Consider the following 19,661-nt stretch of genomic DNA (forward strand, 5'->3'; position numbering starts at 1 on the left):
AAACTTGTTGCCTAAACTTTCAACAAATACTATTTGCCCTTGAAAAGATTGCTTTCTTTTGGCCTGGCTAAATCCGCGCCCGAAAGTAGACTATAGAATTCGCATCCTCCCCTTTTTGAATGCGTGAGTGTGTGTGTGTGTGGTGTGTATGTTTGTGTGTCAGCCAAACTAATTTTCAAATAACTTAGTGCAGTTAAGAGTTTTTATTCTGTTTTGTTTTTTATTCAACAATTCTCTACATAAACCAAAAATTTGTCTACAAAAATTCATCTACAAACTACGGAAAACAATAGTTATTAAAAATATACAAAGCTACGCTTAACCAAAGTTGTGTGAGGGGAGGTCTACTGCTCGTTCAATTGATGGCCAGGCAAATGAAATAAGCAAAATATCGCCTTAATATGTTTTCACCTCTACGCGCAATTTATATTACTTAGGTATAAATATAACATGATTTTTGTTTTACTTCTGGTTTGTTGTACAAATATGTAGCAATTGCTTGAATCTGCTTAGTCGTATAGTCCGCTATTTGAGTTATCCATAAGTGTTAAGTTTATCGTATATATTGTGTGAATTCATTCAACAACCGAAGCTCAAAAAATTTCATTTTGCAAAATGACACCCAACTTTCTTCATATGTTTTTTTTCCCCATTAGGTTAATTGTGGGATTCTTTATTAAATTTTAACGTTATTTTGTGGTTGTTTTCTCTAGGTGGTCTCATAGCAGTGCAAAAGGCTTCAGGGTTAGATTTTAGATTTTTTTGAGATTCGTTTTAATAAACATAAAAAAACAGGGGTTGGCTAAATATCTATATTGCTATATTACTGATTACTATATAATCTTTGTAGTTATTGCGTCTATCGTTAGGGTTAGTTTCGATTTCGGTTACGGCTTTAGGTTTATTTCTTTAACTCTGTCTTGAGATCCATGTATGGTTTTCATTATATATTTACTACAATGAGCTATGTGGCGAGGGGATGGGGCATCTGTGGGGGGTGTTGTGGGTGGATAGATAGAAAATAAACGAGTTTCAATAGTTAAAAGCAACGCTTAGACTTTTATTATTACACACAAATCGTTTTTTGCTTTCTCACTTTTTCGTTACGCTCATTCTCCTTTATCGATCTTTACTTTTGTGGTTCTTCTTTCAGTTTTTTGTTGGTTTTGCACATTTTTCCATAGAATAAATAAAACTTATTGAAATTTGTTTAGAAGGAGTGCTTAATGGACTTATTTATCTCTCTACGATTTTGTTTATAGCTTCCATATTGTTTGCTGAATATAAAATATAAATTTTGCTCTCGGTCGGTAAGTTTTTTTCCGGTTTCATATATTTTCTTAAATTTCTATATAATTGTATGCAGGTAAATTTAACTCAAATGTATAACAAATAATAATAATTAATAAACTTAACTAACGAAAATAGTTGTTTTTAAAGTAACATAATTGTATGGTATTATGTAAAAATGTTTTGTTTTTAAATTGTTTGTTTAAGATCTTGCAAATCACACCAAAAGAAATAGTTTTTCTTGTAATAAAAGTTAAACGAATAAAATGTTTACAACTAAAAGGAAAAATGTGAAAAGTTGTAGAGTGATAGCATGGTATGAAGGGGTTTTTCGTGGATGGTCTGTGTGTATGTAGTTCTTAGTAGGAAGTAAGAAAACTAGTTCTCTCGCTTTAACCAGCTGACTATGTCTGGGTTAGTTTTGGGTTGGTTATTTTAGTATCAAGAAATCAACAACGAAAACTATTTCACTTCTAGTTTTTCATTTCTGTCTGTCCACCGTCTGTCTCTGTCCGTATGTTTTTAATTTTTTTTGGGGTTTTCTGATATTTTTTCATTAGGTTTTTATAAAAATCATAGCTCACTTAAACTAAACAGCTGCCAAGTGCCCGGCAACTGAGGAGGGAAGTTCTTTGCTCATCTCTAAATGGTTTTCTCTTAGCGTTCCTTTAATTTTCTCTTTTTTTTTGTGGGTTTTCATTTTGCAATTTTTTATACATGTTTTCTTTTGCATTTTATGGTAATTCCTCTCTCGAGTTAATTTGAAAAAAGGCAACGAAATTATTTACAATATGATTTGTTGTGTGCATGTGGATTTCCGTTCACTATTAGCTTAAGAAAAACTTAATCGAACAACTAATTACAAAGAATAATAAAAACTAAAGTAAAAGGGGGAAAAAAATAGCAAAAGAAGTCAAAGAAGAGAAGTTTTTTTGCGTAAAACTAGGCTAGACAACTATTAAACAATTTAAAAGATAACAATTCTACGTCTGTGTTTTTTAGGATTCCCATTGCGCTCGGAAGTATGCTACTTTAAAGGCAAAAAGCTTCGGCTGCAGAGCTTTTCAACGCTCTGCTATCGTGAGACTTTCTTTTTTGGCTACTCTAAAAAATGTTTTTAGTTTCCATTCGGTCGGTTTCTCCTCCTCGGTGTTTAGTTAATTTGCTTTTAGTTTTTAGCATAAAATAAATATTAAAGCGGAGCACGACGCCGTGAGGGGTTTCTTGTGTATGTGTGGGTGTGTGTTTGCTTACTAATTATATTTTTGCATATACATATTTAGATACAATATGTACTTTATAGTGTAGGTTTCATGTCTGCTGTACTAAACATTATTAGTAGTTTTATCATAGTTATGATTATTGTTATTTTATCAATAGTTATTATTATTTAATTGTTGTGGTGTCCTCAGGCCAAGTTACAAAATTGTATTTATCATTACACATCTTGGAATTTCGATAGACGTGCACGCAAGTCCATGTTCTCCTGTTTCAACTGCTCCACCTCCTGATGTAATGTTGCATTCTGCGCAAAATAAATTTGGATTAGTTTGATATAGGGATTTATTTGGGGGTCTTTGGGCAGAGGACTCACTTCCTTCTCCAAGTAGCGTGCCCGCATCGCAATCTGGTTCTCCTTCTGGCGCCGGGCATCGCGGGAGCGCTTGGCGGCAATGTTGTTCTTCCGGCGACGTGCCCAGTACTTGTCGTCCTTGAGCTCATCTGGAACGAATTGCTTGCGTGACTTTTTGATCATCGGCTGCGGCTTGAGCTCCTCGTCGGAGAAGGCTCTGGTTCGCGGATCAAAGTCACGGCCCGAGGAGGCGAACGAAAATGCTGGAATATCAAATACTAAATGTTAACAATGGCTCACAGACTGTTTCGTGCTAAATTGACATCGTAAAATCAAGAACCGCTATACGAAAATCCAACAAATTGATGGTAACTCATTGAGAATTGAATGAAATTCGAATTGAATTGAAATTTAAGGATTTGCACAAATTGGAATGGGAATCATTGAGTGAAAGCCTTGCGGGCCTTCGGTTGGTGTCTCTTTAACATTTAGCATTTGATAAGACATTTGTGGGTAACTTAAATTAATTTATATAATTCAGTTATAATTTAAGTTAGAAGCAATGTCCATTCCATTTGTGTTGAAATAATTTAATTTACAAAAGTCAATAAAGTTTAGATCGTATACTTGTGTTCATAAAAACTGCATTATTGATTTGATAAAGCACCTGATAGTGATTTGATAACGAATTGTTATCATCTACTTCGATACTTTAAAATGATTGTGATTAAAGTAGCTTTAAGTTGTATCAATGTATTACAAACGTATATTTGTATTTATAATTACAAGTACTTCAGCTTTAAAAAAGTAACATATTAAATTTACCGATTATTTCGAATTCGATTTCGGAAATCGATTGTTTTCGACAGCTCAAAACTTTGACTGACGATCTCAATAGACATTACATGTGATAATGGTTTGTTTTACGATCTCAATTGACTTTTTATCGATGTATCTATAGCGCGATAGCTAGCTATACTCACTTGACTCGGCCGGCGATGGCGGATTTAGCGTGTCCGGACTGATGCAGTCGGATGGCGAGGGCGACCGCTCTCGCTTTGTGGTTATGTGGCCAAGACCAAGAGACAGACCCGCTGCGTGGCCCAGGGAATCGGACCGGTGGCCCAGACCACTGGAGTGGCCCAGATGCGTGCCGGGCAGGCCATCAGGTATGTTGTTCTCCGACAGGAACTCGTCTAGGTCGGCATACTAAAAGGTTGAATGCGAAATAGGCAATGAGCAACTGGACACCAATGTGAGGAGCAGATATTTCCTTGAGGTTAGTCACACGATCTGAGCTCTGATGATGAGAATACAATTCTCGCACTAAGTAAGCAATCGATAACATTCAAGTTAACTGTTTCACCGTGTGTTTTGTCATGACTGTACTTGTGGTTTGTGTGTTTTTTAGGCTGTTTCCACTAAGTGCATTAGTTTTTGACTCAAAAAGTGAATTCAATAGTATAATTCACATAACTATTAAAATACTTTCTAATGAGCTAGTGAAATCAGCCTTGTCGTGTAAAATTTTGAGCTTTGTGTGTAATTTTGACCTTTGGAACATAGTATAAAAAGACGCAGCCACTACGCAGCGATGATAGATATGATACTAACTTGTGTTACCTTGAGGTCGGCATCATAGGGCAGGGTCTTGTCCCACAGATTTGGGCCGAGAAACGCTGTTTGCGCCTCAACATTCCAGATGTCGCCCTCCTCCTTGTACTTGTCATCTGGGCAGATGATTTCTTTGCTATTCGATGTGGATTTGCCTGCAACAGAATGGTGGACAATTAGTCAGGGCCATAGCTGATTAGATAGTGTGTTATAAATATGGCAAGTTAAGGGCTTGATATCTTATCCCCATACTTGGAAGTGGGTCAAGTACTATATATTTCTCTATTATATAAACCATTCGAATTCTTTGGGAATAGCATGGGAACTACACGTATAGCTGAAACCATTTCCGCGAATTTCCGCATGCAGCTTTTGGCCATAAAAACGGGTTACAGCCAAACAAAACGAAGCAAAGACACAAAACCAACAAACAAACAAATCACTCACACACACAGATACAAAGCAAACAACGGCAAGAGGAAGCAGCGGACAGACAGCATACGAAAAGCGAAAGTGAAATTTTTACTACACAGCTTTCAAACTGATTTTTATCGCTTCCAGCTGAGAGAAAAAAAAATGTTAAATAAACTTAAAACACTCAAAGATGGTTAAAAGCTCTTAGCCCAATTGTAGCAAAGTTGAGTGAGTGATTTTTTTCGAAGCTGCGCATGCGCAGCTGAGCATGATCTTTCTCCGCTCCGCGCTTCTTTGCTGTGATTTCTTTCACGAAACCCGTTTGCTGGCCACAGACAGTAAAAGAAACCAGTTGCCGTCTTTGGTTTCTTCGGCTCGCAATAGTTTCCGCTTTCTTATTCACTCTCACTTTCATTTGCCAATGCTTTTTTCTTGATTTTTTTCCTTATTTTTTCTGGATTTTACAGTTGTTGCTACTGCCGCTTTTGCATTACGGACTATTGCGAAATTTTATGCCATTTTGCGGCTTGGCTTGCCTCTTTCTTTCCTCGACTTCTTCGGCGCCAAACACACACATTTCTGGTCTGTGCCATGAAGTAATATCTTTTCTTTTTCGGTGTGCTCACCAAAGCGTAAGTGAAATGCTCAAGTGTCTGTGAAGTAATATCGGCTGCTTTGGTGAAAATGGGGACTTGCAAATCAAGCCAAATGCATTGGCCCACGGGGCGTATGGGTAACGTATTTATGAGCATCTTTTCCTCTTTAATTGGATACTGTTGTTTTGTGCTATCCAATTTTTCGGAAAAGATTTATGCACGAAACCAATGATTTGTAAATGCATTTTAGATAATTATATTATGTCTTACAATTGTTTTCTACAAATCGAAAACAATTAAAATAATGTAAAGCGGTAATTGATGAACACAAAACGCGTTGGGTAAATGCGAAATTGTTAACATAAGGTAAAAACAAATCATTAAAGTAAATATAATTGGTGATATAAATTATTTATGAGCTGTGTTTATAGAGCTTTAAAAACTAACATTTCATCTACGAATTTTGGTAGGAAGCTAAAAAAATATATATATTTATAAGTAAAGCTTAATGATTTGATATTAACATAATGTAAATTTCACCTGCTTTCTTAAGCAATTAAGACTTTACTATATATGTGAAAACTTATAATACTTTTTTTTAAATTTTGACAACGTAGGCAAAACTTTTTACTTTTAAATTGAAACCCAAGAGAAAAACAGATCAATCGTTAATCTTGCCCCAATAAACAATACAAATTCTCAATCAAATATTATACACAATAAGCGCACAAAACTCATTCAAAAAACAGTAGGAACAAACTTTCGCATGGCAATTAAACAAACACAAATAAAAAAAAACAAAACCAAAATGTCTAAGATACAAAAGTATTATAAAGATTAAACAAACTATAAACAACAAAAGACAAAAACCAAATTACCGTTTGATTTGCAAATGAAACCCAAAAATGGAGATTTCCTGCCTGTAAAACAGAAGAAACGGAAAAGAAAGATAGTAGAAAAGAAATACAATATTGATTCTTTCACAAAAGAAAAAACAATTAAAAGCAGCAAAAACAAATACATGAAAGACACAAAACTAATGGCACAAATAACAAAAAAGCGCGTGCAAATGTGATGTAGCATATTTCGTTATAATTTTAATTTGCGATGAACAACAAGAAGGATGTAAATTCGATTCCTTGCAAAAGGCACTTTTACTTTTATTTCATTGTCTTCGAACCGAATTTATATCTTTTTTCGGTTCACTTTCACTGTCATCAACATTGTTGATTTGTGTGCTGAACAGCAGGAATCTTGTCTTTCGGTTTATTTTTAGAAGCGAACCCAAAAACAGGAATTCAACTTAATCTTCTCGTGTTTCTGTTTCAGTTTCGGTTTCAGTTTCTCTTGCCATTTTTTAAGTGGGTCAGCGATTTTTTTTCTGTGTCATCTCTCTGGGAGCCCTCGCACCTTTTATTTTATTTCATTTTACCATTTTCGGTTGGCTCGACCAACGAAATTTCTCATTTTTGGTAATTAAAATAATTTGCATAATTTTCGTGCCATTTTAGTGTGTATTTCACTTTCATTAGAAAGGGAGAGAGATGGAGAGAGAGTTCTCCGTTTTTGGGACTACGACAACAAATTTATTGTTTCTCTGGTGAAACGCGATCACACACTTCCAGTTCACTTTTTTGGTCAAAGTTTATTATGGACCTAATAACAATATTATGCTTATTACTGGGCATATTATTTTTCTGTAAATTGTTGCCTCTGTGGTCTTTATTGTGTTAATGGTTGGCCACAATTTTTAGTGGACCATGGTCGGTTGGTGGGTTTTTCAGATATGTATAAATTTTTGTTTCTTTTTTCGGGAACTAAACTTTCACTTTTTGTTGCGTTTTTTTTCGGGCTTTAGTATGAAACAGCGTTAATTTCGGTTGCTCGGCGGTTTTAGTGACTGTGATTTTGATCAAGTGCAAGTCGACAAGGAAGTGGTGTTCAAGTGGAAGGAAGTATGCAGCTTGATGACACTTAACAGCATTAATTTAATGAAAAAGATTTGGTGGCATTAAGTGATACTAAAATACTGAGATTATAGTTTCAACAAGAAAGTTAAAATGATTTTTCTTAAGTTACGCTAGCTTTTGATTTTATAGTATATATTATTCATCCTTTAACGGTTTGTTTTATAGTGAACATTTCCAACTTTTTTAAGCTTATCAAAGTATCCATTAATCCAATTAAAATTTCGATTCCCAGACACATCCGTCTCAACTGCCCGAAAACTCAATTTCCCCCTCGCCGCCCCTCGACAATCGAAATGAAAGTGAGAGTGCTGGAAAAACGAGTCTCGAGCTCCCAATAAACTATCCCCAAAAAAAGCAGGCAAAGAAACCAGTTTAAAATACGCAAACGCAAATCGATTCAACTTCTGGGGGAAGAATTAAATCGGAGACGATGCTGTGACGATATTGCGGAATATTTATGAAAATTAATTAATTCCACGCGAAAGTTTTAGATCGACTCTAGATCGACTCATAAAAATAACAATAAAATCGATGCTATTTGCAAATTATTAAGTGTTATAAATACGCGTTGCCAAATTATGCAACTTTGTGAATTTTTCTTCTTTTTGAGCCGCCGACAGACACGTACATGCAACAACAACAACAACTGTCCGCCCCTTTCACCTGTCTTTCGCCATCTCTCTCTCACTCTCTAGCCATCTCTCTTCCGCTCTCTGTACTTTTAGTCATACGCTGCGCATGCGCAACGATGGCGCAACTGTGACGGCTTTTTTGTTGGTGTTTTTCATGGTGTTGTTGGTGTTCGAGTTGTTGCTCTTGTTGCTGTTGCGCCTGAGTGCCTCGTCGTATTACATCGATTTATAAACTATATGTACATCGCACTCTTCTTTTATGGTTTGTTGCCAGTGTTGTTGGGGAAGTTTCGCTGTTGTTGTTGTTGTTGTTGGTGAAGTGCAGAAAGTGTAACACTTTCGATTGTTGCGCTGTCTCTGTGTGTTTGCTCTGCTGCTTTTTAGTTGCTTTTGCTGCCTTTTTGTTGCTTTTGCTGCTGCGGCTTTGTATGCTTTGCATTCATTCCGTATTTGCGCTCATTTGCATTGCTTTTTTTTATTTATTTATTCCCTTTTTTAATGCCTTTTTACAGCTTTCTGTGTATTTGTTTTATACTGCTCTACCGCTCTTTTTTGTGTGAAATTAATTATTTGTGGGAAAATGTGATAGGCTTTGGATTTCCGGGTTGCTAGCACGAACCATTTGTTGCTAAGCGAATTGGACATAAACTATGCTCTGCTTACTCTTATATAATAGCATTAATTAATATGTTGTATGATAAAACCAAAATGAATATCTCTGTTTGTTCTTTGTTCTCTTACAAAATCAATTTAACATATTTGAGCTACAGTTTTATGTTGTTAGCGTTACTCGTAAATATCAAACAAATTCTAGAAAAATAGAATTATACTTCTTTAACAGTCTCCCAAAAGTATCTGATCTAACCACCGTTCAGAGAACGGCGAAAGGCTTTCTACTTTTTGAATATCTTTCCAATTGTGCAAATTAATTTTCCCATATTTTTGAAAGAAACAGTTTAAAAGCGATTTCCCTAACGGCAGGCCGCTTTCTTTGCGATTACGAAACGTAAAGAAAATTATGAAAGACAAACGAGTGGCGGAATATTTTGCAATAGTTTAATTGCCCGAGACTCGGGCGGCGAAAGTGAAAATCCGCAGACAGCGACACAATTTGCCACATACACAGTTTTTCCACTCAACCCATTAGCCCAATTTTAGTTCGAAAGAAAGCCGCGGCAGCAGCAGCCGAAGCAGTTAATTAGCAGAAATAAGGAAGCGAAACCGATAATCATATGTATCGTGTTGGCTCTATCAAATTATAGACACATGCCATAAAGCGGCTGCAACACGAACGACCACAGACAAACCCAAATAATATTGCCTCAAATATGCAGAGCACGCTGCCTACCAACAAAAAAAAACGCAAGCAAAGGAGGCGTGGCTGGGCTGAAACGTAATCAAAACACAGTAAATTCAATCAAAGTGCTTCTGGTCTTTGTGCACTTTTCGTATTATTCGTGCTTTTTGCCTAACACGACGACGTGTGAACAGATTGCTCATACGCCGCATGGTACACGAGGCAAAAGCCACCGTTAAAGCCTCTCTTTCGGCCACTTTCACTGATTCAAGTTTCTCACCTGGCAGCGTCGCAGTAATTCGCACGTTTTACCATTACCGCTTCGCGATTGCGCAACACCCAACACACACACACACACTGTGCGAGTGTCGGCCAAACACAAACACAGCCATAGCCGCAATAAATTGGCAACAATCTTGCGTTTGGCCAAGACGAGTAGCCCGAGCGCTTTGATTGAAATAACTGTAATACGTTGCATTTTGGCAGGCCGCCTATCTGGGTGAGTGTGTGACGACGCCTCGTCGCTTGGCTCGGGGTTTCTAGGCCCCCCCATTAGCCATTAGCCCCCCCGCTCCGATTTTCGCCTTTTGGCATGTTTCAGGGGCGTAGTGAAGCCACGACGCTTCCCGCGCAGATAAACCAAACGAAAGGAAGTCATGAATGGCCAGATTGGAGGCGCCCCGAACGGGGCAAGTCAATTGAAATTGGAGGTGTTCGTGGTGGCTATGCTCGTGGCTTTGATAGAACCGTAGAAACTCGAGCAGGTAGAAAGATATTATTAAAGTGACAGAAAATGAAGTATTAAAAAACCATGTTGCATGTACTCCAAACTGTTTTGCAAAAAAAAACTTTCAATTAAATAGATTATTATTAGAAAATGGTTGTATAAAAGAGTTGGTGTGCAATAAGTAAACAATTTCGATGAAGATATATTGTAGATTTTTTTCCTTTTGCGAATTTATACTATTTTTCCCACGCCTAAATCACCCTCCCAACTATTTGAATAACTTTTGAATATTAACACAAAAAACCCCCGCCATTTATCTACACATTGTTTTTTGGCAACTTTCGAAATTGTATGTTTTGATTAAGATAAAATCATATCCCACTCTGCAGAGCTGAACTGGAACCCTTCAACATATTTCTTCTCGTTTTTTTGATTTTTTCTTGTGGCTTTCAGCTTGTCTGTCTCTCTGTTTTATTTCAAGAAGAGCCAACAGCGAGCAGAGGCCACGAAAAAAAAAATTATCAAAAAACTACCAAGAGGCAAAGAAAGAAATGAATTTAAAAACTGCCGAAAAAGTGAAAGTTAATTTTTGGTGATGTTGCTAAGCCGGCAGAGCAGCTGGCTTGTTGTTGTTGCTGTTGCTAGTGGCGTCGGCGTTGTTGCTTCAATGTAAAATGTAAAAACGCATTTTTCTCGGCAGCCGCTAAAGAGCCGCTTATGAATTTGATATTGTTTGTGCCACCCTGGACACCTATAAATTATGCGGCGCAATGTCAAACAGCAAGAGAAACAGAAAAAGTAAAATTACCCTTTTGTTGCCGCTTTATTTTTTGGCAGATCAACTTTGGGTGATAACAACAAAAGGCCAGCGACGAGACGAGAGTCAAGAAAAAGAGCCAAAAAGGCCGCGCCAGTCGGCTTTTAAATACATCATAATAAAAACAAAAAAGTATCGCATGGAATATACAATATACACAAATATATATATATATATATATGGAAAGCACCCAAAAGTCAGAAACGAAAGTTGTCTGGAAATGTCGCGTTCAACAAGTTGTTGCCGTATTTTGGCCCTTGCCGAGAGCATGGCCTAAAGTCGAAAGCAAAAGTGATTGTGAAATGCCAGCGACTCGGACTCGAAGAGCCCCAACCGAAAGGTTTGAAAGTTGAGCTACTACACTCGAGCCAACCTACCCCACGCGGAAATGTCAGCTGAACCCATACAGCAGCCCCCAAAAAATAAAACTAGAGAAAAAAAACGGAGAAGAAAACCCCGCCTGTCAGTCGTCATAAGCCATAGGACGTACAGCCCCCCAATCCCCCAGTTCCCATCCCCCTCTGCCGATCGATTTAAGCTGACTTTCACACTACATCAGGGTCGTTTTCTGTGGGGGGGTGGCTGCCGTTGGGGTGCGAAAAACTAGCCAGGCATACAATCAATTTGGGGAAATGCAACGGCAGAAACAGGGAAATAAACTTAACCCACGAAGGTCAAGAGCAATCAGCATTTCGAAGGGTATTAGTTATTCCATCAAGAGAACATGCTCTGGCGAAAGAAACATTTCAATTACATTTCAAATCGATCAAATATAATCAATTGTCTTTAGTCAGTCGTATTATATGTGCAGCTCTATAATAATAATCATCAAGAATATTATATATTATATCATTTCTGGTTTTAAAAAGAACCACTTTTCCAACCCAAATAATAATTGTTTTATAAATGAATAGTTTTATATATAAATATTATAGCTATCTGTTAAATACTATGTATGTATTTTCTAAACCGTTATTTCCAATAACATCGTTGTATTTCTTGTTTCTAGTTAATAAATGCTGATCCATACCGTTCAAGTAGTTGGCGTGTTGCTTCCACAATTGTTGCACCTGGAATTGTGTCCATCGATTGTTGTCATCGCCACCAACTGCATTGTTATTATTATTGTTGCTATTGCTGTTTGTGTTATTATTGTTGTTGTTGTTGGTGTTGTTGTTGTTGTTGCTGTTGTTGATTACACCCACCAGGCTGTTGACCAAACTATTCTCGTGCGCCTGCTGTTGTTGCGCCACCGCAGAGGCGGTGTTTACTGTGGGCGTGGCATTGTTGCTGGCCGCCAGATTGGCATTTGGTGTGGCTGGATTGTTGTTGTTATTATTATTATTATTGCTGTTGTTGTTGTTGTTGAGGGAGGCATGGTTATTGATAATGATATTGAGATTGTTGTGATTGAGTATGTTATTGTTATTATTATTGCTGTTGCTGCCGGGACTGCCGCCCGTGACGTTGTTGCTGCTGGCATGTTGCTGCTGTTGCTGCTGCTGTTGCAGGTTGTTGGCAGCCACAGCGACCACAGCAGCTGCTGCATTCACATTCACATGCGCCAGATGTTGCAGATGATGTTGCAGCAGTTGCGTGGGCGGCGGCAGCGTTCCACTTGCCACATTGTTTCCATTGCTCAGATTGTTGAGAAGCTGCTGTTGCTGTTGCTGCTGCTGGTGTTGCATGTTGCCGCGCAGCAAATTGTTGTTGCACGCCACATTGAGATTCGAGTTGCTGGTGTTGCTGTTGTTGGCATTGTTGCCGCCACTGTTGCCGGCCAACAAGTGCGGCAGATTGTGCACCACTTGCAGTGGCAAGCTGCTCAGCGGTGGCAAGGCCGCCGTCTGCGACATGTTGCCGAGCAACTGTTGCTGCTGGTGTTGCTGCTGCTGCTGTTGCTGCTGCTGCTGTTGCACATTCTGCAGCAGTTGCAGCTGCTGTTGCTGATGCTGCATGCCATGTTGCTGCTGCTGCTGCTGTAGCGCCAGTGCTGGCGGTGGCATTTGATAGTCCATTCTCATTGCTGAGATCACAATTGGTTTCACTCCCGGCTCAATTCAATGTTATTTACTGCATGTATCACTTAGCTGGCCATGTGTGGCACAAACATGTTGCTGCAGCTACTGCACTGGCGGTTGGCTTAATTAACAACAAATTGGAATTTAGAACCGAATAAGAGCTTTTATCGCACGTTGCTGCCGCTGCCGCTGCTACTGTTGCTGCTGCTGTTGCGAAAAAACAGAGAGCGAGCTTCACTTTGCTACTCAGAATTTGAGGCGAGTGCTTTGGCTCTGTTTTTGTTGCCTTTTTTTTGCACTCGCAATTTTGCTATTGTTTGTTTTGTTTGCCTTTTTCTATTATTATTCGTTGTCAACTTTTCCGTGTACTGAGTGTTGTTTTATTTAATTTTTTTTTCTTTTTTGTATTTTTTTATCGCTGTGTGGGGCTGGGCCCGTTTGTTAAGGGGTTCAGTTCTCGCTGCCCACCGCTTTTGAATGAGAAAAGTTTGACCTTGAAGCGGCAGTAGAAAAAAGCAAAATAAACACCGAGCTAAATGTTTTCGCTATGCGTTTTTGCTATTTTTCAGACTGATCGTCGATCTTTTTTTCTGTGAGCCGACGCGAATTTTTATTGCAGAATTAATTTTTGTTTGTTCAGCGAATGTTTGGGTTGTTCCTCAGCAATTCTTATTGCTATTTGTATTGGTTATTGACAGTTCTAATTATACAGACAGTTCTTTAATTATATTAAATTTATTTTGTAAATTTTATGATCTTAAAAAATGAGTATGGTAATGATTAGGGATTTGTTTAATTAGATTTCGTACATTTTTGAGATAAATACATCTGAGATAAATAAATATTAAGCAAGATATAATATCTTAAGCAAGTTTCATACTTTTAAATCAAACTTCAAACAAGATCATAATAATTTACAAAATACAGTACTGACTGTCAGTTTTTATTTTACTAATTTGTTGCTTGCAAGCTTATAAGCACCTTTGGTTTATTCCAAATATTAAATTTTATATATTCGATATATCTATGTGTTATACATAAACTTGTATATTCCTTTCAGGAATTTCACTTTACGATCTTTTGATCACAAATTTCTTATATTCGGGAGATCAACAAATTTCGAGCACTGCACAATACATTTTAATCCAAGATGGGGGGCTGCTCCTAGAGGATCGATCCTCGCCAAACGAAGAGCTTGGGTGGTTGGAATTCGGAATTGGATGAAGGAAACGAAAGTTCACAAGTTCGCACGAATTCGAAAGCGCCGTGCTAAAGACGAAGACACGCGTCGTATACGTATTATTTTATCGCTTTTTCTTTTTTTTTTGCTTTTCGGCGGCTTTTCGTATTGTTGGTGAGTGGGGATTTCTGAGTTTTCGGAATTGGATGGTTGGCTATATATTTATGTGATTTGGTTTTTATGTTGTTTTAGGTTTTTGGTAGAGAGCCGTCAACCGAACCGGTGCCGCCGGACTGCGAACGTCGAGTGAACGCGCGCGTCGCCAGCGCGATGAAACGCAGCTTCGCAGCTGAGCAGAGGAGCTCAGCAGCAGAGAAATGCAGAGAAGCAGAGAAGTGGGATAAAAGCCAGAGCAACCGAGTGAAAAGCTGGGGAAGCAGCAGCGAAGTACAAAAAATAAAAAACAAAATAAAAGCCAAACTTGAAACCGAAAGCCTGAAAGCCCACTCGTCCCGTCTTGCTCTTCCCCACTCTCTCTCACTCTCTTTCTCCGCATTCGCTTGATTTTTTTTGCTCATTCCGCCTGTTTACTTTCTTTCGCGCCGCCTGGCAAAGTTCGCCGACGTCGACGTCGCTGCCGCCACGCTTGGCGGGAGCTGCGCTGCCAACGCCGACGTCATGCGGAAGCAGATTTTCCGCTGCCGACGAAAGCAGCAGCTTTGTTTTGAGTCAATCGCAAAAAAAGCTTTTCGCTCTTCTAATTGAGTGATATTTTCTAAGCTCGAGTTGGATATTTTTGAAAAGAATTTCAAAAAAAATGTTTGGATACAAAATGTTTTTTAAAAGGTTTAAGGTTTTTCTTTTGATCTTCTTTTTAATATTCCCTTTAGATAATGATCGTTAGTAAATGAAACAAGACAAAAGCTTACCATTAACAGTTTTAGCAAACCACAAAATTACTTGTACTGACAAAAATATCAATAACAGTCGAAAATATTGAGTTTCGATGCTTACCTGTAAATAAAAGAGAGTGAAAATTTAATTAGAACAAGGTTTTTTTTTTAACAATAAGTCAAAATAAAGCAAAACTGCATTTTTCTAATAGTGAGTAGATATTTGGTATTGTCAAGGGTGGCGGAAATTTCTCATGCATGGGGTAAGGGGTGACCACCCACAGAGCCAACTGACATTTATCCATTTTAGCTTTCCCCACACTTCCCACACATTAAAACGAAATTCATACAAATTATTATACATGCCGCCTTAAAAGGTCATTTCCAGTATATTCAATAGCGAAAATTTTCACCAACCCCCAGCAAAATACAACAAACAATCGAGAGGCAGAGATGATAGAGCACCCACACATCTCATTTGCCATATGCATTTCCATATCGTCAGTCATAAAAATCTCATCAGCCTAATTCCGAAATCTAATCAAACCAAATGTATTTCCTCAACGTTGACCAACTGAGGTCAGTTAAAAAAAAAAAAAAGGGAAACGGAAAACCCGTTGAAAATTGGTGGCAGCTAAGCCGCGATTTTTGAAAGGATTTGTGCCAAATGCATTGACAAAGTAGATCAAAAAAGGTGAAAGGATGTGCCAAAAAAACACATAAAACACACAAAACTGTTTGAATTGAAACCCTTTTAGGCCAGCCAACTAAATGCCAGGCATGTGGATCGGTTTCATGATTATTAAATGGAAAATTTAACGGCATATAAAGTAATTTTCCAGTTCTAATTACCATGCATAATGAGAATTCCTATGGGCCAGCTACTAAGAGAGTCATCAACTGATAAGATATAGGTGTTTTTGTAAACAGCCAGTTAACAATACTGCGCTATATACCAACTAAATTTAGTTAATTCACTGGCAATGCAATTTGGCGTAGGTCGAAAAATAAATAAAATAAATTGTTATCTGTAACACGAAGGAAATTGGTGAAAATAATGAAATAGCCCTTGTGGTAGGCAGCAAGCCAATATACTTGGAGATTCCTCGATACAAAGATACATTTGCAAATGTATCTATATTTCGAATTCCATTTCCTATTCAATTCGAACCGTCGGCGACGTCAGTGAGTATAGTATATACGGGCTATATTTTTATATGTATATAAACTATACTATATAGTCCAGCTGAGCTCACGTGTGCGCGGCAAGCTTTCTTGACTTTTGCGCTTTACAAGCTCGCAATGCGCAAAGTTCTCGGCCGCTGACGTCGGATGATATCAGTCCCAGTGGCCGGGATGCAGATAGACGTTCTACAGACATATCGCACTGGGTTACCAGACATACATACATGTATGTAAGAGTATATATCCAGACTTCCTAACGGAACACTCATTTTCTAATGCAGCCTGGGCGAATATGGAATGGAAATCCTCCGAACTAGTCATACACTTTATCAGTTGTTTTCGGTTTCTTCCCTTTAAGTGTACTTTTTGTGTTCTCAAAACCAATTAGTTATTCAGACAACTATTTACAACTAATGTTTAAGACAACCAAGAAAAGTCGAGTATCTAAGCGATAGAAAGATATATATTTGTTCATATATATACGAATGCAAAGTACGGCTGTTAAGTAGTACTTTTCTATTTTTCTGTAGTTAACAAACCATTTAAGGTCATTACTATACATCCAATATATATTTTCCTCAAGTTTTTCACCTCACCTGAGCTGGCTGGCTGAAATCGCGCTTTCAAGCTGTTCAAATGGTTGTGATGCTCGTTGGCGATCACAGCCGCTGCGACGGCATTTGCCACATGTTGCACGGAGGACACATTGTTGTTGCTGTTATTGTTGCTATTGCCACTGTTGTTGCCGTTATTGTTGTTGCTATTCTGGCTGGGATTTCCACCGTTTCCATTACCAGTTGCCGCCACAACAGCATTACCATTGCCACTGGCATTTCCATTCGATCCCTGGTTGCCACTTGCAACTGCAGCGGCTGCCGCAACAGCGGCAGCATTGCAACTGGCAGCAGCAGCTGCTGCAGCTGCAGCGGCATTGCTCTGCGGATCCATGAAGGAGTTGCGCTGGTAGTGGGGATTCTCCTGGTATATCCTCTGGTACGTCAGCGTGGGCAGCGTCCACGAGTTGTTCGTCTTGTAGTGGAAGTTGCCGGTGCCGAAAATGGAGTGGGGGTTGGTGTTGCCACCGGTATTCCCGGCTGCAGCAGCAACGGCGGCCGAGGAGAGTGTATGGGCCAGCTGGGCGGCATGATGCTGTTGCTGCTGCTGTGCGTGCTGCTGTTGCTGCTGCTGGTGGTGTTGCGGCGGCTGCTGCTGCTGCTGTTGTTGCTGCTGCTGGTGTGTATGATGCGGATGCAGCGGGTGGCCGTGATGTTGCTGCTGATGCTGATGCTGGGAGTGCTGCTGTTGCTGCTGCTGCTGCTGCAGGACATGCTGATGGTGCGCTTGATGGTGTTGCTGTAGGTGCTGTTGGTGTTGCTGCTGTTGATGCTGCTGCTGCTGCTGTTGCTGATGGTGCAGGGCGGCGGTTTGTTGCTGCTGCTGCAAGGCCCATGCATTCACGCCATTGTTGCTGGTGGCACCTGCCCCGCCGCCTCCTGTGGCGCTACTCTTGCCCGAATCATTGCTGCTAACACTGCTGCGATGGTTGTCCATGGTTCCCGAGGATCCTGTCATGCTGCCATCATTTCCGCTGTCGCTGTTGCCGCTGCTGCTGTTGTTGCCACTGCTGTTGTTGTTGTTGTTGCTGCTGCTGTTGCCACCGCTATTGCTCGCCGCTGCAGCAGCAACTTGCGAGTTGAGCTGCTGGAAGTACTGCGACAGTGTGGCATTCGCGTGCTCCTGGGCAAAGAAACTAGTACACGAGTTCGTATCCGACGACATGATCACTGGTTCAACAACTGGGTTCGGTATTCACTGGGTTATCCTTCACTGGTTACGGTTAATCACTGTTTTCTGATGATCCTAGGTGATCACCTCCTTGTGCTGAACGTGGTTGAATTTGTTGGTCAGCAGTATAAACTTTGGGCCACGGCCGAAAGTTGTGCGCATTGTCTTTATACTTGGGTTTACTTTAGTTTTTTTGTTTTTAGCATAAACGCTTGTCTGTGTTATCTGAAAATATTGTGCTTTTGTTTTTGAAAAACCCAGATTAGTGTTGAGCACTTTGGTATGTTGGTGCTTTTTATTTGCCAGTCAATTGATAGCCAATTCGTTGTTGCTAATGAACAGGTGATAGTGGGTTAAAAATGTTGGGAGTGATTCAGTTTTTCAGTTCTAGTAGTGAGTATTGAGTATGGGGAAGCGATTTTGATAGCAACTGATAATGAATGCGCTTGTTTTCGTGTGGTCAGGGAATGCACTTTGTTTTCGTCTATTTTTGTATGACTTTTATTTAGTTTTCCATTAGTTTTTATTGATGATCATGATGATAAGGAATAAGAAAAGGCATTGTATAGTTGTATAGTTTGCGCTTTCTTTTAGTTCAATCAATTTTGTATAATAAGATTTTCGTGACGCTATAGAAATCTTAAAGTGGAATCAATAGGTACAAAGGCTTTCCGTGTTCTTTATGGAATTTTTGCAATAAAAACATTCACAGTCATTTATTTTAAAACGAGACAAACTAATAATTACTTGCCAATTAAACTGTATATCAAATCAATCGAGTCAAAGGCTTCAAATGTTATTTAAAACATTATTTCAACGTAAATTTTGGAATATTTTCTATATATAAATCAATTATTATTTGCCAAATCAATTGAATTATCCTTTTCTTTGATGAATAACTCTTATTCCTCTCGGCCTTTTGTTGAATACCTTTTCTTATTCTCAGAATTTGTTGCTGCTTGGATATGAGATCGTTTTTTGCTTTGAGTTTAGCTGGTTCGTATTTTTCTTTCTGGAGTTTGTTGTTTTGTAGAAAAATTAAAAATAAATTAAACTGTATGAAATTAGATCCGTAACTTTAGCGCTGTTGTTTAAAGATTCTCGAGAGATCTCCGGATCTCTCGCTTTTTGTTTCTCTCTCTTTCACTCTGCCTCGTTCGATCTCTCTCTCTCTTTCTGCGTATTTATTTCCTTTTTAATAATAGTAATTATTCGAATGACACACACACACACTTTAGATTGATTTCACAATGGATTGCACTTGAAATTTGATAAAACAAAAATTGACTTCCTCGATTTATAGTTCTTCTAGAACTATTTATATTTCTGTTGCTTGAAAAATCAATTTCAATTAATTTATTTTGTTGAGCGTAGAAATATTTTTGATTTTCCCGCTCGAGTGGCGAAAACACGGAACGAGCTGCGACGATTTTCACATGAGAACGCGATGCGACAGAATGCCGGCCGAGTAATTTCCTCGGTCTCAATGTCCGTCTCTGGTTTTCCTCTGCCGCCGCCGCTGCAGTCGCCGCTGCAGTCGACGTCGCAGTCGCCGCTACCGCTCTCTCAGCCAGCTAAAAATTGCAATTTTCTGCAAGTAAGTCAGCTTACGTAAAGGGCGGAGGTCCGAAAACAGTTCCCCCTCTCCTACTTTGATAATTGTTTTA

The 19,661-nt window shown here is 38.9% G+C and overlaps 1 protein-coding gene across 14 annotated transcripts in view; it reads right to left on the reverse strand.

The window, feature by feature from the left end:
• Positions 1-200: 200 nt before the first annotated feature.
• The window catches only part of LOC6604781 (hepatic leukemia factor), a 52,937-nt gene continuing 33,476 nt past the window's right edge, over positions 201-19,661 (reverse strand). For 3 of the 14 annotated variants that reach the window (XM_032718536.1, XM_032718532.1, XM_032718531.1), the window contains 5 exons: positions 6,366-6,407; positions 4,478-4,632; positions 3,847-4,072; positions 2,885-3,126; positions 201-2,815 (listed from right to left, as the gene is read on the reverse strand). In XM_032718536.1, the coding sequence (XP_032574427.1) occupies positions 2,729-2,815; positions 2,885-3,126; positions 3,847-4,072; positions 4,478-4,632; positions 6,366-6,407 (752 nt within the window). In that variant the 3' untranslated portion in view covers positions 201-2,728. Of the gene's footprint in view, positions 2,816-2,884; positions 3,127-3,846; positions 4,073-4,477; positions 4,633-6,365; positions 6,408-11,960; positions 13,696-16,805; positions 19,450-19,661 lie in introns of those variants that run through there. The other 11 variants (XM_032718537.1, XM_032718535.1, XM_032718528.1 and 8 more) reach the window with 10 other exon arrangements.

Source organism: Drosophila sechellia, chromosome 3L (genome assembly GCF_004382195.2).
Source record: "Drosophila sechellia strain sech25 chromosome 3L, ASM438219v1, whole genome shotgun sequence".
Lineage (NCBI taxonomy): Eukaryota > Metazoa > Arthropoda > Insecta > Diptera > Drosophilidae > Drosophila > Drosophila sechellia.